We start from the raw sequence: 17798 nt of genomic DNA on the forward strand, positions 1-17798 counted from the left end.
ACACTGGAGCAGTGTCCCTGCAATAGCGAAAAAAATAAGTGATGTACTTCGTCGTAGAAGACTTAAAAGAAGAGTTGCTTCGTTTGAAAGGACTCCGCAAGATACTTTGTATTTAAGTTCCGGAGCGTAAGATTTTTTCCGTCAGATAACACGTAAAAGGTTGTGCTGAAAGTTTGCCAGTTTGGCAGTGCCCGAAATGACGAAAATTAATAAGCGAGAGAAGCGAACTCCATAACCAAACCTCTCTACCCCGAGTAGTTTGTGTTTCGAAGGAAACGGGTTCGTCGTTCCGAAAACCAGTCCACGGAAGCGAAGCTTATTTTCCCACCGCGGTGCTCGTCTCCGTTGACTTAAAGCGCCCGGTCCCATCTCCTCTCGCCCCCAGTGTTTACGCGTGGCTTGAGCAGGTGCGAGCCATTGGCTATCTCGTAAATCAATATGGGCGATGCGACGGTGCATGGATGATGCGGAACGTTTAAGCGTGCTAAAAATACATACCTTATGAATCCGGATTCAAGGCTGAGGATGCTTTAAAAGGAATTCGGTTTTTAACTTTTCAGCGAGCACGGTTTATAAATAAGAGTGGAAAGACGATATTATTTTTAGCACTCCTCCTATCCACGCGTTGACTCTCCCGCCGAGTAATTATTCTGTTTCATTTTTTTCGTTCCAAACATCCCCCTTTTTCTCTGAAGGCCACTTTCAGAAGATATTTTCAAGAAAGTTGGCGGTCGTTCACTCTACCGAGAGAGTCTTTTACCCTCCCAAGACCCTAGGCGGACGCGGTGATGATGTTTCGGGCTGGATTTTCATTTTGCGAAAACTATGCGCAGAGTTATTCACCTGGCCCAAAAACAGCACATGGTGAAATAAATTGGACACGTGTCAGAAAATTTAAAGGAGAAACATAACAGATTAAACGTGTATGTCGGCGTTTCTTGGCCAAGTGTTTCAATTGAATCTAAGATAAACGTCGACAGTCATCTAGCAGAAATTGTCGTGTAAAAACGACTCCCCGAGTCGGTTATTCGGATTCTTAGCTGCCTTAACTCGACCATCGTCATTTTATTGATTCGTGGAAAACTTCTACGGTTAAAAAGGTCATTCGACACGGGTTTCAATGCATTCGCGTCGTCATCATGAGATGAGGTCAAGAAAACACCAATCTCCGTGTGTACTCAACAAGGAGGGAATGAAGTTAAGGAGAGAGGAGGGTCTATAATGTCCAACTGCTGCCATGATTTAAGAAAAGGATATATATGCGTGATTCCAGAAAAAATGTTAGAATAATTTCTTTGCCACGAAAAATAGATTCTTTAAGACCAACAACCACATATGTTTCTGATATGTGTATCTAATGAAAAATACTTGTTCTCAATATGACACCCAAGAATGGGCGATGCAGGATTGTTATACGTACATTGTAACTGACTAAGATATACATACGTATGTCTGTCATTTTTAATACAACCCAACTCAATATTCTGAGGATTAAATACGCATGTTCGCATGTAGATTTTCAGTTTTTTGCGAAAAAATGGTCATCAGCCATTCGACAGCAAATTCTTGTCACGCGCGTAATTTTAACTGCGATTCCGCATCGGTCTTACAATGAAATTGCGGATACGGTATTCACCTAACGTTCCATTTGTTAGGTACGCATAAGAGCTTTTAAAATTATTATTTAGTGTGTGTCGTCGTATGCACGAGAATATCTAGGCAAATATTCAAATGTCCTACTCTGTTTCTATCGCTTCAGTGCTGTCACTACCAAAAACAGTTTAAAGACGGTGATTGTTATTGATTGAATACATTTCAAATATCTTTTGTCTTAATTTTTCGTATTTAGGTACCTCAAAGCTACTTTTGAGTACAACTGGCTCTTAGAATATTTAGCGGCGGGTAATTATCGGTGATGACCGTTGTGGTGCTTTCCAAATTAGAACTGGCCTCATGGTGACGACTAGCGGGAGGTTGATGTTCAAACCTCACATTTTAGTCTCAAGCTTTCGATACATTTTCTGAAGACAGTATATATATGTTTCCGTAGTATATAATATACAGTATATAATTCTTAAAGGCTTGGGGTGATATTTTAGGTACCCTTTTCTAGTTTAAAAATGTCGAAAGTAACGGTATCATTTTCTTTAAAAGGTTTGATCACTTGACCAATACTTTTTTTAAAGAAAACGAAAGAAATATTACTTACTCTTCCGCATATTTAAGTTTCGGAGCGTGATTTTTAGAGTATTTTCAAATACCTGTTCCACCCAAAGAATATACCAGTACTTTTCAACAAAACGCAGCTCTTTTGTCTAAATGTATCCTCAGATGCGGATTGTCAAGACGTCGTCGGGTCGGAAAAAACCACACAGCATACCATGTGACTGAACCCGGGAAAAAGAGAATCCTCATCTGTTCCGATACGACCCCTACCGGCCACATCTCTCTGCACTGTTTCAATATTGTCTTTGGATCGAGATTACGAAAACACCTAGAGGTGACTTCGGGGAAGTGGGGCTAAACGAGTGCGAATTTTCGCGCTCGCGATAAACAAAATAAATTTTTTTGCGATTATCAACATCGTTCTTTTCCTCATCCCTTCCCACTCATCCCAGAAATATTTCCACCGGGGTTTTCGACGCTTAATAAACCTTTTGTTTTCTTAATTTTCGTCCTGGGTGCGTTTTGATTCGTCCCTCTAGGCGGAAATTTCCGTTTTCTGGTCCACGAAATAACACCGAAAATTAAAAAATATAATGAATTCGTTAAGAAATCGTACGCGTGTAAGTATTGGTCCAATCCTCTTAAACATTGTATCGATTATCCCTGGGAAGGGGATTTCATTCATGTCCCTACCCCTATCTCTTACGTAATTAATATCCTGAATATGCATTCGACGAGTAGCGAGAGGCTCCGAAAACCAATATCATAATAACCTCCCTCCCCAGGGCCCATCCTCCTTTATCCTCCCAACCCCTCCTTAAAAGGAATCCGCTTAGAAAGGATTTTCGGTCATCCCCCTCCTCTAGCTCTTTCACTTCCCTTCCCTTTTCCATACCCCAAGGGACACATAGTGTTTCCCTAGGGTATGAGCCTTCATTTTGTGGAATTTTCATGTTTCTTTTTTTACAAAAAATTAAAAATTTGGTCCAACGACGGAGGAGCTTTCCCTCAGGGCCGACTCTGGATGATTGGGGATCGGCCCTGGTCCGAAACCAGACGAGAAGTGACCGTCCCGGGAATAGATTTTGACCACTCGAGGCCTCCCGTCTACTTGCCGTATATAGCTACCGCACACACCCCCTTCAGTCCCTCTCCCAAACTGTTCCTCCCTACCCCTCCCTGATTTTGCCCAAAGGGTATACATATGCATCAGGGTCTTTGGAATCCTGCCTCCTAGGAAGGACGGACTAGGGTGTACGTTGGATATTTTTTCTTATGCTCAAATAATCAAGATTTGAAATGGTTTTTTTATCCGATTCCATCATGTTTAATCGACTTGAAACTTTGTTTGATTTTAGTGGTTCTGATGGTAATACCGTCAATATTCTATCAAAATTTGAGCTGATAACTACCTCCATCACTCAAGCCCCGTATCCCCAAAACCGTGATTTTGAATATTTTCCGATCATCAATATTTCAATCATAATCGATTCCAGTTTTTTATTCGATTATTTAATCGATTCGATCGAATCATTCACTACAGGCCTTGGTTTTTTCTCCATTTAAAGTTAACTCCCTCTCACCGCCTGATAGCTTCTCTATTTTATCCTCTTCTTAATTTGTCCCATGTACTTGTCTCATAGTCTTCCTCTTGAGATCTTTTCTATTTCCCCTTCTATTATGTTTCTTAATAATCTATTGTGCCTCAAGGCGTATCTAATCTATCAATACTTTTCCTTGGCCGTAGAGTTTTTTCCTTATGGTTTTTTCCTCTTCTGCTCTTCTGTATATACTACTATTTTATTCTTCCGTTTGTATGCCATGTAATCTTTAGCACCATGTTTCTAAGGCTTGTTCTAATCTTTACCGTATCCACTCTTCCAAGATCCCAAGTCTGTGTTCCATAGAGCTCAATACTCCATATAAACGTTAACGACTAACTGCTTGCTAGTTTGCAAGCTTAAGTGTTAATTGAGTAGAGGAGTTGCCTCTTCTTCATGAATGCCTTCTTAGCTTGAGCTTACCTTTGCTTGATGTTGCTCGAACTTATTGCAACTCAACTAGATCAGCTAGATCAAGGATTCCACTGGCCATACTTTTATTCCTCCAATTGTGATACCTAACTTCAGCTACTCTTCTCCACGTACGAGTCATTTATTTTCCTTCTTGTTGATGATCATATTATGTCACCGAAATACTTGGTCAATAGCATTCAGAGTTAACTGGAAATACTCTCTAATTTCTGCTGCTATTGCGATGTCATCTGCGAACCGAAGCATGTTAATCTCTTTGTCATTCACCTTGAATCTTTTAATACCCAAATTCTTCCGCTTCTATTGTTACCACTTATTTATATACAAGTTGTGTGTAAAAAGTATAGGGAAAAGTTTCGGAATAATAACTTTATTTCAGATATTGCTACAATACCTCAAAATTCTTTAAAGCACATCCCTTGACCGTCGATACAGCTTTTCCACGAAAGTAGGCGGATTCCGGAAGGTCCTTTAGGGTACGCGTGCCCTACTTCTTTGACGGCACTTTGAGTCCCATGGTGATATTCTTTGAGGGAGCATTTAACTTTTGAGAATAGGAAATAGTCTGCTGGTGCCAAGTTGGGACTGTATTGAGGTTTGACAATCGTCCAGACGTCCCGTTGCAGAAGGTCTTCGCAAGCAAAGACAATCGACTCTGCTGTTGGTGGTCCGTCAAGACCTTCGGTACGAATTTAGCATAGATTTTTCGCATCGCCAAATTTTTAGTGATAATGGTGTGCAGTGTCATTTTATCAATGCCAATACAATCTGCGATCGAATATCAGCACACTTAACCGACGGTCTGAATTCAGCACTTCACGTGCACATTGGACGTTGTTGTCGGTCTTTGACGTCGACGGCCGTCCAGCGGGGAGCTCGTCCACCACCCTCTCTCGGCCACCTTTGAAGAGCTTTTGCTCCTTAAAAACTGCAATTAGTGACATGATGTCATTCTTGAACACTTGGCGAATCACGCCTAACGTCTCCATTTCCTCAGTCCAACACATAATTTTATGGCACACCGCTGTTCAACCGTTCGCTGCGTTTTGCGCTTGCACTGAATCACTCGACAGGGGTTCACTAAAAACACGATCCAGTCAAATTAACGCTCGCAGGCAATTGGCGCTTGTAGCGTGTTAAAGTTCAAACCCCCCACCACCAATCCTGCACGCTGCGACGTACAGTCACGTCAGGAAAAAACTGTTTCCGATACTTCTCTTACAAACCTTGTAGGTTGTATAGCGCTGGCCAAATTTTTCATTCTTGTCTAATTACATGGTTTATTTTTGGCGTCTATTTTCCTTCCTTGTTTCATGTTCAGGGGTGTTATTTAACAAATTTGTCATACAGACATGTATAACCCAATAAATATGGATATTTTAGGGGGAAAGTTTTAGTGGGTAGATTTTAAGTTTGACTTAATCGTAACCCTTTCCCCCTTTTCCATTGAATATTCGCGCGGTCATAAAGGTTCTTAGCGATTCTGAGGCGAGGGAGATGAGGGAAGGGCACACTGACGAAAATCAAGAGTGATTGATGCTAAAAAAAATCAAAGTAGTTAAATTGCATGAAATACTAAAAATATTTTCAAATTCCTTAATTAAGCACCGTTTAATGCCAAAGTCCGTAAAAAATTCCGAAAATATATTTTTTTAGCGGTCAAAGAAATCATATTTTATTATTAGTTTACCGTAGGTAAATGGGTAGTCTACAGTTTAAGATATGTTTTGTGTGGATGCAAACTTAACGCTTTTACAATTCTTTGTCCCGACGAGCAAAACACAACCCGACACCCCACATTACAATTAACCCCTCCTCAATTCAAAATACCTCAATCCTCCGTTCATTCCATCGAACATGCCTATCCTATTCTTGCCCCTTCCTCGTATGCTTAGCGAACTCCCCTCTATATCACAGCCTCCAACATCCCATCGCCAATCAAAATACTCAGCATCCATCTTACTTGCCTTCTTTAGATTTCTCCCAATCGCATCTCTTCCCCCAACATGCCAAGCACTTCTTCGTTTCCTTTCCGTCCATTTTACTTTCACCATTGATCTGCACACCTACATTTTAAAATACTCCAATCTACGCCTATCATCTTGCCTCAGAGACCATACTTCCGCGACACACAAAACTACGCACCACATCAGAACTATTACTGATTAATTTTTTTATTTTTCATTAACCAACTTATGTAACTAAATAAATCAATAAAATCGCGGAAGCTTTTCGCTGTCACCTTAAATGATAATATTAACTTATACATAGGCTTGCATTGAGAGGTCAGGAAATTTACTGCAAACATTTTATTAATAAAAAATCCCCACACTTTAATTTAAAGCGTATTCAACTCGAATATTTCAACACCCTCCATAGCCCACTTCACACGTCTTAAGTCGTTTTAGGTCTTAACTTGGAATTTCCTAGTTCTTTCCCAATTGGTGGTTTCATGCATGCGACCGACAAAAGTTTTCGCTTATTCCTTTTTGCCCTGTTTTGCACGAGCAGTGGTAATAAATCTTTTAGAAACCTCTCACATCCTGATTTGGCCGACGTGCGCATACAGCCCACGAATTGGCGAAAACTATTTTAAGGCATTGAAAATAAACATTTAAGCGGTCTCTGCACCCGCCTATACTACGAGGTCTTAAAAATGGATTTAGGAAGGCCCTGATCCACTTGGAGACCAACCCTCCCTCTCCTCGACCGATCGTCCGCAAACGTTCCACGTCTCCACAAATGGGAGAATTTTTACGGGGGCGTGTTAGAGACGCACGTGCGTCGGTTACTGATGTTACTGCTCTCAGGCCCGTAGCACTCATCGTCATGCATACATTATTTTGAAAACACTCCTTTATGTGTGTTCTCCTGTTACTCGTGATTAACTTTACAATACTTTAGCTTATATAAGGTGCCTTTCCTCAGTTCCTTTCACGGGCTTTGAGGGAATTTCATTGGAGTTTCATAATGTTTGATATTTATTTAATAATCTACGATATAGAATTTGAAAAGTACTTTTTTACAGGCCTTGAGAATACTCCTTAATGGTAGGTCGTCTCTCGAAATAATTTCAACCCTATACCTTGGTAGAAAAATATTTTCTGTTGGATACATTTTACGTTTCCTCTCCACCATTCTTCCCTCATTTCCTGAAAGTCTTACCTCTATCGAGCAGTTGAGTCAAACTATCCATTTAATGGTACGAACGATCTCGGCTGTCAGCCGCCTCTCATTAGACCACCGAGTTATTGTATAGACTATCTCGTAGAAAAAAAGAGACTAAATCTATTTATAGGTAGAAAAAGAAATGAGGAACAAAAAAGAGATAGGTCAAGAAAAAAAGCTTTCAAGACGCTGAAAATTCAGTAAGAAAATGAAATGATTGCATTTCTGCAGTCAACCCACGTTCAATACTATACCACCTTATGGACGAATGTCGACCGTGGACGAAGAGAGCTTCGCGATGAAACCTTTTTTAGATGGAGAGGTCAGCGATAAGAGGATACCATTCCCTCCGTTGACGGAGTCACCTGACCAAAAAGAAGGGAATGGATGACGGGAATCAGAGACCTGGGATCGATCAACTTTTTAAACTAAAAGAAACCGGACCCGACTAAGTTTTAACTTCCCTCGGGATGGGAGGCGTATCAGCCCAATTCTCCACTCTGTCCTCCACGCTACACACCCCCGTAGGGAAAAAGGGATATGGCATAAAAGCAAAATAAGCCCCTCCCGGGACATTAACTTAGGCACAAGTATGGTAATGACGAAAGCGGTGGTATGTTTTCAATATCCATCTTTAAATCATCTGGATCCTATCGATATGTATCTCAGACATCGGATGAATCTAACTAACTTACGGAACTACGATGATGATGTATATTGAAAATGACATAAATTCCCAGATACGCTCAGAATTTTAGTCCAAGCTTGTCGATTTTTTTTCGAATCAGATGCCAAAATCGATTTTAATTTGGAAAGGACTCGTATCTACCCGCTCAAAACTAAAATTAAGAATGTTACTATAGCAGTAAATTGTGTGCTTAAACAGTCCTGCGGTGGTTTGAGGCTCCACTTTGTGAAAATTTATGATCGATTTATGAATAAACGTTGTATTTTTTTACAAAAAACTTTTTTTTCAAAAACACAAAGTTCAGTGAGTTTTGTGATTATTAAATAAATTATCGATTAATAACTGAATTAAGAGTTAATAAACTATTAAATTAGCTATTTCATCTCAAAAGAAAACATAATATGAAAAATTCACGCAGTTTATTATTACGATCCAATCGATCAGGCCAAAATAACCGAAACTCACTCACGTAGCGACTGCGACGGCAGAGTAGTTCAACAGAATATCGAACTCGAAATTATTCAACCTATAAGATTATTTGATTGGCAATTGATTTGAATATCTTATTTTATCATGATCACCTTTTTAACGATTACAGAAAGATCATTATAAACATCTTGTAGGTATTAGAGAGACGATCGCCCGAGATAACATACTACCCATGGCGAAGGACTTCATACGATCCTTAAAACCATCCTATTCATATGTTATTCCTGTGATCTAAAAGGTAATAGTGAATAATATGAAAGCTGAACATTATAAAAGATGTTATTATCTTAAAAGACCACGGGCATGATACTGATGCTTTTTTTAAGCCGTTCAAAATTATATTAGTGACGAACTTTGAGTATGAATTGTGAATATTCCTCAAATTCCATTTGCCGTGGCAGTTATATAATCATCCCTCTGTCAATTGTTTATATTCGTAAGAACCCTGTTGTTTGTTCCCTTTTTTAATCTCGAATATGCCAGTAAAACTTGCACGTTATTAAAATGAACAATTTGTTCAGATTTTTTAGAGTATTGAACTACAATTCTCATAGACGCAGTGCTAGCGTCGAGAGAGGTGAGCTTTCTGGCCACTGAACGGGAGGTGCGTAGTTTCGGATACCGAGTGTTGCCTTTGGTCAATCAAATCTAATAAACGAATAGGTCCGGTTTCCGGGTTTGATTATATGTATCATTTTTCTTCATAGCCCCAGCCTACAGGGTGGGGGGGGCTATGAAGAATAATGATATAAGTATAAGGGCTTAAGCAAGCACGAAAAACTTTATCAAAATTATCTACATATATTTTCATCAGTCTTACATACAATATACAATAGGCAAAGACTCAACACAAGTACCTGAATGATTAGCTACTCATAATTCATATACAGAGAAAATTAGTTTGCATACATATAGTCTAATTTTTGCATACCATACAATGCATAATTGTAAGAAGAAGAGGATTGACGACGGTACACCGAGTAAAAATGTGAAGAAAGGGTTACTAAAGGCTTTAATATGAAGCGCAATTCTCTATTAATGTGAGTCCTGACCTTTGAAGTAAAAATATGGACTTACGTATTATTGGAGGCTATTTGAAATGTGGTTGCATCGGAGAATGAATAAAAACTGTCGATCAGAGAGCGCGTGTGCCCTTCTGCGAGCGTGCTTAATTGCGAAACGTCCTCCCTTTATTCTGGGCAAAAGGATTCCTTCTGCCCTGCATTCACATTACACATATGCCACGAATTTTTCCACAAATTATATGGTAACCCAACCACGACTCTCACCTCGTACCCAAGCAAGTCCTGGATCGATAGCAGATGAGGAGGAGTTGGTCCTACGAACGCGTTCTCCCTCCTCCACACCTCCTCTCCTCCTACGATGAACTCCACATCGTCCCTCTCCCGCAATTCGGCAGCAATTAGCCGGAGAGGGCAAGTTTTGAAGGGGGTGGAATGGGATGGGGGGGGGGGGCGGTGTGTTTTGAGGGCATGCCCATCGTCTCTTTCTCCCTCTCTCTCTCACACACGCTCACTCGAGAGAAACTTCTCCTTAACTCGCCTCTATTGTCCCCTTCTCTTCTCTTCCTCCATCCGACGACTCACCACAACAACAGATCCTCCTGCACCTAGCCCGCAGCATCTTCGAGGAGCAGAACAACTTGGAGTGCCTGGTGACGAAGATAATGCGGGAGGCCCGGGATCTGCTAAGATGCGAGAAGTGCGCTGTCTTCCTCCTGGACCTCGAATGCTGCGAATCGGTGAGTCTCGCACAGCAGTTGGTAAATCTTCTTGATCGCCCCGTGCCTTTTTTGCAGTTGACCGGACAACTTTCATCGCTAGTTTTGGCAACGAACCTTTCAGGGAGCAACGAAACGCCCGCAAAGCAAACACCTAGCGATGGGATTCTCGTTTCAAAACGGGTTCTGAGATGTGGACATAATTTCTCGTACCCACCTTGAGTGACAGCACTCGATAATTGTGCTCTTTCAGGAATGAATTTATTCTCGTTGAAAAGTATTTTTTGGGACAAACTAATTACTTCTAACGATGCTTGATTTTGATATGATTAAAGTTGCATGATTGTTGTTAAAGCAATTGTTAGTTCTCATTCATGCTTGGTGGCATATATGTCGTAAAAAAATTTAGTCATTTACTCCAAACGTGGTTCGATTCTTATATTGGATGATTTTTATTGCAGTATCAAACAAATTTTTTTTTGCCCATCACACATGTACGTGATGAAAAGATTGTTGCACATCCAAACTATTTAAAAAACGGAACTGTGAACTTTCTTTTGTTTTTCTCCATCTTCACAATTGTTACAATGCTCAATTTCACTTTTGTGAAAATATGCTGATGTGGATATTCAGAAACGGGGGTTGACAGGGGAAATATAGATATTTTACGGCTGGCTGAGTATAGATGAAAGGATTAAGGGAATCATCTGATCGCTTACAATGGAATTATCTACAGATTACAGCGTAGCGGCTGAGAGCCAACAAGAGATCACATTTGTATTAAACAAAAACTTTGGAAGAAGGGTACTAAACATATAGCTAGTTAGTGTTAGAATATTATTAATAAAAGTAAAGCCAGGAATTACAAGCTTGGCCATTATTCAGGTCTGCATGGCAACAAGCAACCATAGGGACAAAGACAGGGTAAAAAATCAATTGCGGGTATCACTGAGTGGAGACTTACTATGATAGTGATACCCGGTGGTGGACGAAGGGATAGATGTGATTGAGGTTGGAGACTACATACTAGGGACAAAGAGTGGCCGTAGGAAAAAAATTTGTTGAGTTCTTTAGGGGTGTGTGTATGAATAAATAAAATTATATATAGAAATATATATATATATATATATACACGTATATTTATAAAAATGTATGTATATAATAGGTGTGTGTGTGTGGGTCGCGGTAGTCCAGGGGTCGGGGCGTTGGAATGCTGACCTGAGGGGCCCGGGTTCGATTCCCGGGCAAGGCACTCAGGGCACCTACAGCTCCACCGAAGCTATGTGATTTTTCGGGTACCAGATCTTCCTGGGAAACCATAACCGGCACAGGGAAAGGAACTGGCCCCCCAACCCTGATGTCTGAATTTCACACGCCGTCGGGCTTAGTACTGGGTGAACTCTAAATCACCTACCAAACCGGCCTTCGGGTTGATTACTGTGTTTATGGTTATGTATATGGGGCCGCAGTAGTCCAGGGGTAGAGTGTTGTGAATTTCACACGCCGTCAGGCTTAGTATTGGGTACGATCTACCACCACCTACCAAACCGACCTTTAGGTTGATTACTGTGTTAATTTATATATATATGAGCCACGTTAAAAAATATAATATATTTATCAAAATAACAAAGTGATATTTAAGAATGCTATACTTATAATTGTGTACATATTATACATGTATACATATGCATTTACACATTTTATATATATATATATATATATATATATATATATATATATATATATATATATATATATATATATATATATATATATATAATTTGTTTGTTTTGTTAAATATATAAATGTATTTTTTTAAATGACTTGGTTTTACCATCGTCCGTTCAAAGAGAGTAAAGGGATTGCTTATTTAAGGATGAAATTCTTAAGCGAAAGCGACCATTAGTCTTACTCATCCAAGTTTCATGTTCGGGATGAATCGTCCGGAGCTTAATGCAGAATAAAAGGGGGTTTTGCAATTAATTAATTCTAGCCGAAGGCGTCCCTGCTCGCAGAAGCGGTTTATCTCCACAAAGGGACGAGACTCTCAAATCCGCATTCGCTGCAAGAGAAAGTCTCTTAATTTCCGACGGAGGGGGTGGGTCACAACGATAATGCGTTACAATTAATGGAGAAAATACGATTTCTACCATTTATTCTTGATGATGGAACTTTTTAGTGACTTATATTATTTTTTAATTTACGTTAACGACAATGACGTCTTGAAGCTTCATCTGATTAAGCTCCAATTAGCGTGTCTACGTTTGAGGTAGGATCGTTAAAATACAACTGTAGAAAATACGGACTGTATTCTTAATTAGCGAACACAAAATGTCGCTCTTAATTTTTCATCTTGTTGATCATTAAAATATACGAATATAAAGTTTTAGGCGATTTAATAAGGTGCTCAGTGCTCGATTGCGAGGTGTTTTAAGGTTATAAATAGATATAGCGTTCCCATTGGTGTCCCGTGCACCATATTAAATTTGATTTATCATAACTGAAAATTATAGTAGACTGCAATGCTACCAGGTTAACTGTATCACTTCTATGTATGGAATAAAATAATACCACAGCGCTCACTGTTTTCAGTAAATAATGTTTTCAACTGTTTCTGCGGAGTATTCAGCTTAGTTACCGAACTTAAGTTTCATTTCGCTGTTTGAAAACTTCGGCGGTAGCTGCCATGAAGAGTTCGTTTCGTCTGTCACTCGAAATATACAGAATAAAAAGCAAAATTGCAAAATGAGTGTTTTAAATAGAATTATTCTTGAACATATGATCAATTCTCTGTGGAAAAACCTAAGAAAGAAATAATTCGACTCACTATTGCTAAGGGAGCTATGTTTGGGCTAATATACGCTATTCGTTTTTGTAAGAAACTTTTAATAAGCACTTTTCATTAAATTGATATATAAATAGAATTATTCATAAAACTTGTAACTTTTGCCTTAGTTGAGCATTAAAATGCAATGTTTTCATTTGAGGCCAGTAATCAACAGATGGTTTTGATTTTCTTGCTCTAGAGTAACAGAAACAGTCATACATATCCAGGCAATGTTTTGGACCAATATTTTCAAAGCGGCGGGGACATCGAAAAAAAAAACGTTTGTTACAGAGATATTTTTAAAAGGCGGAAAATAATTGCTGGCGTATTGCACGAGGATTTTCAAAAAATTTAGGTATGGAGTGTAGTTATGTACAGCGCGGATATATGGTCGTTGAAGCAGGATGATTGGCGTGGATGGGAGATTTTTTAAGCATGGGTGTGGAGAAGGATTGAGAAGGTGAAGTGGACAGAAAGGAAAACAAATGAGGAGGTTCTGGACATGGCGAGAGGGGAGGAGAGGGGATTGTTGGGAGAAATCATAAGGAGGCTGGAGGAAAGATGAATGCAGAGCAATTCCATGGACGTTGGGATGTTAAAGGATACTGTAAAAAGAGATGAGAACTTAAGAAAAGCGAAGTACTATTAGGACAAGCATAGGTATTTTGAATGGAATGCAAATAAGTTGGAAGTATATGGACTTGAGGAACAGTTCAATCTAATTTGGAGTTCCAGGGTGTGTCTTGATAGAGTAAGTTAATAAATTCATAAGTGTTTGCAACGGTAGCGTTTGTGTTCATACAAAATCAGCCTTAAACGACTCATCACTAAAGAATAAATAATAATATTACCCTGATTGGTAGCCAGGGCTCACTGTAATTCTTAAGTGTACTTTAGTGTAACTCGAGGATCCGAGTCGAAATAAGAAACGATGTTTATCGAATCACTGTCAACAGGTCGCCAAGATAACGCTTACCAAATAAATACCAATCCAATTTTAAATATAATATAAATAGTAAGAATAGTTTTTTAATCGTTTCAAGCATTAAAATTATTAAAAAATTCTTAAAAATACTAGACGTTGATATATTTTCGTACCATTTTCACGAAAACGGTAGCGCTACATGGTAATCGGAAGCACATATTTAGCATACAAGCTTGTTCGTATTATTCTGAATGATATTGAAGGAATGAAGCGATTTGATTTTGTTGATATCATGCAATTAGGATCGGGTTAAATTTAGATGCGCTTATGATTTTGCATAGTATTTTGAACCGCATATTTGCTCTAAAATAGTCTTCTTAGGTGGTGTTTGAAACGTTTGTCAATGCGTACGATTGCCTGGGTCCATCGAAACGTAATTTTACCAAACGACAGCTGCTATAAATAGTAATTATCTCCAATTTTTTTTAGTTTATTATAGAAGTAAATATGCATTTTTTGGTATTTTTTGCATAAAAACGTTAATATATATCTTTTTTAATAATGCGCTTTGGGAGGGAGGCGATTTGAAAGTGGTTTTAGTTACCAGAGAGAGAGAGAGAGAGATGAAATGAGAGCTTCGAGGAGATTTTAAATACACCGGGGCCGAGGCAGGCAGGGGGTCTGGGTAGCATGCGGACGTGCCGTGGGAGGGATAATTAAATCAGAGAGGGGAAAATTAAAAGGAGAAACTCTGTCTGACCCCGTCTCCAGGTCTCCCTCCCTTCCCGCCTGGCTCTTGACGTGCCCTGCGCCGCTGATATGTGCACGTTCCATTAAAACGCCAGGACGTCACTCATCTCAGATGTCATCAGCGACATGAGTCCATGTCCGTTTGAACTCTTGGGAGAGCGGATAAATAAATAATTTTGCGATTGTCGCGGGAAGCTCATGTAAACTGTTGCGCTTTTGACGACGGGCTGCGATTTTTCAACGTCCATTGCCGCTCCTTGCCGTCTGTGCCCAGAGCTCCTCCATTTCAGGTGAATTAATTATACATTCGTTAAAATTTGAATGTGCGTACTTCTGATGGAATAATCACGCATTTGTAATGAGGAATTCGTTTTAATTCAGAGATTAATGAATTTCTCGCGTTTTATTTCTTAAAATTAAGTATAAACGGCACTTCCTGCAGCATTAGCGTAAAAATATTGGAAAGTTACATCGATTTTGCGTAAATACTAAACTTAGCAACCGTCCAGACCCTACCTTGAAATAGGTAAAATAACTTGCATGAACTAAGCTAATCCATATCTCATTGCTACCATTAGCTTCAAAATGCCGTCGTAAAGAAAAATGTTTACTCTATTGTTGAGCCGTATTTTTGCCTTCTGGTATAATACTGCCAATTGTAGATCACTTTAAATACCATGACTATCTCTGTGGGATACGAAAATTGGCATTTGCATGATGTTTAGAAATTGTGGCGTAGTTTCAAGGCTTTCACTTTACTCACCCTCGTACTTAGGATACATTATATGTATCAACTTATATAGGAAATCGCAAAGAAGAAAAATATATAAAAAATTCATGATTATTACAACATCAAAAGTTGGACAGGATAGGTCATCAACAATTACCAAAAATAAAATATTACTTTAAGAAACATAAGCATGACTTAGGGATATGTGACTGAGCTTTTGCGGTAAGGGGATGAGATTAGATTGGAGGTTTTTGAGATGTGGGCGTGACTTTTGGGTGAGGACGGGACTTTGTTTGAGGAAATCTGGAGAAGGTAGATAAAGCAGACGGAAGGAATATTGAAATTTGGTTTCGATAATTCCGTGAAAGAGGGGAGAGTGTTGATAAAGCAGTAAGGAAAAGAGAAGGCTTCATTAGACAGCATGAAGACACGAAGGAGTAACGAAGAAGTGAAGAAGGAAATAGGAAGTTAGAATGAGACTATTGTAGATATTGAAATAATTAATTACTACATGTAGGTATTATATTTAAGCTGTGACCTAAGCAGCGTAATACTGTAGCTTCAAAAATGGCAAATGCTCGTACGAGTAAATTGTACTTTGGCATCCGTGTGAGGCAATTCGAGGAACATTTATTTTACTGCTGTCGCACAGAGTCAATGCCAGACTAACTTGAGGCTCTTACATCTAAACTTAGTCTAAAGAAAAAATGACCACTTTTGCGTGTTATTAACAGGTATGTAATATATAATAATATCTGACTCAGGTCATTCCTCTTTGGTTATTATTTTCGTATCTTATTTAATTTATTTCCTTAATAAATGGTTTTGTTCCGCCGGACTAATAATACGTAAAAACATACGCTGTTGCAATTCTAAATCACTCCAACCTGAAACTCATTTAGCTATTATTCTAGTGTAACTTCTCATATGAGCGCATATGTTTCCTTTGCAGAGTCATCTGGAGAAGATCCTGGAGAGGCCCGGGAACGCCGTCCTGGAGAGGAAGCCCCTTTGCCGTAGGGAGGTGAGTGAATGTAAAATAAATAGCAAATAAGACATGCGCAATATCTTCGATGAGGGACCTAGAGCAGGAATCACATCCAGCCAGTAAAGCAAGACAGTTGGAACGTCATCCTCTCTTGCTGTGTCTAGCGATTTATTCATGTACCGATTCAGCGTCGCACAACAACGGTCTGTATCAATTGTCGATTTTCCACCTATGTTTTGTCTAAGATTGCCTCGAATTGTCATCTTAGAACAATTTTGTCCCCAGTGTCGTTCAATGAGGTGGTTTGAGTTGGTATTTATGAATACGGTGAGTTTTTTCGGGCCCGTATTATTCCATATCAAGTTCAACCAGTCTCGGAATCTTAATGAAAGTAAATAAGTGAGTTAACACAAAAAACATGGTTTCATAGACTTTGATCAATCAATTTTGCTTCACCAGCAATTCCCCAAATAAGCGCGAATTCGTCGAGGCAACTGCAAACTTGTGTCGAACAAACGAATTTGTTTATTCTCTGCGGATCGCCATAGTTCACGTATCGAATAACAAAACTTTACATTCAATCGCGCACCATTATTGATTACTTAAGCTGTCAAAGATCCCTTTTTGAATGGCTTGGATACACCCATTGCATTGCATACAGGTGTGCGTCATTCATTGGACTGGTATCGGGACGAAGAGTTGTGTAATAATGTATTTCCCAGATTAAGAGGTCGCTTACAAATATACTAGTATACGTACTATATATATATATATATATATATATATATATATATATATATATATATATATATATATATGTACACTCGTAAACACAAATATATAAATATATGTTTATGATACTGATCTTTGGGAAAATAAATTAGGCGTGATTCGCATTAATTGAAATACGTTTTCTGGTGTTCCTTTCCTATTTGGTCTAGAGCCAAAATCAAGATTTCCTAATCAGTCTATGCGGGAATTGTGTTCCTATTAAATGACGGTAATGTGGCACTATTTATGGAAACGTGTCTGCGTTGTTTATAGAAACGAACAAAAATACAACTGACTCCGGCCATATTGTTTGAAATGCTCGCAAAAGGATTCTATGATATTATTCGAATCGAAAAAACTGTCTCGTTCCTGAAAAACCCTTTTAGAAGATCGCCGCGAACTTCCATTGTCAATGAGGTGTGTAAATCACGGTTGCCAAATTGCGCCATCAGTAAAACGCGTTCTTCTGCTGTATTAATCGTATCAATGGTGACTGCAGAAATTTAATTTGATGTGGGACTT

At 39.0% G+C, this 17798-nt stretch overlaps 1 protein-coding gene across 1 annotated transcript in view; it reads left to right on the plus strand.

Moving 5' to 3' along the window:
- LOC139688197 (cGMP-specific 3',5'-cyclic phosphodiesterase-like) overlaps nucleotides 1-17798 on the plus strand; it is a 209266-nt gene that overhangs the window by 156051 nt on the left and 35417 nt on the right. Inside the window, exons 5-6 of the mRNA XM_071585625.1 lie at nucleotides 10163-10306; nucleotides 16470-16541. Coding sequence (XP_071441726.1) covers nucleotides 10163-10306; nucleotides 16470-16541 — 216 coding nt within the window. The remainder of the gene's footprint in view (nucleotides 1-10162; nucleotides 10307-16469; nucleotides 16542-17798) is intronic.

Source organism: Hetaerina americana, unplaced genomic scaffold, assembly GCF_022747635.1.
Source record: "Hetaerina americana unplaced genomic scaffold, ioHetAmer1.1.p SCAF_2, whole genome shotgun sequence".
Taxonomy (NCBI): Eukaryota; Metazoa; Arthropoda; class Insecta; order Odonata; family Calopterygidae; genus Hetaerina; species Hetaerina americana.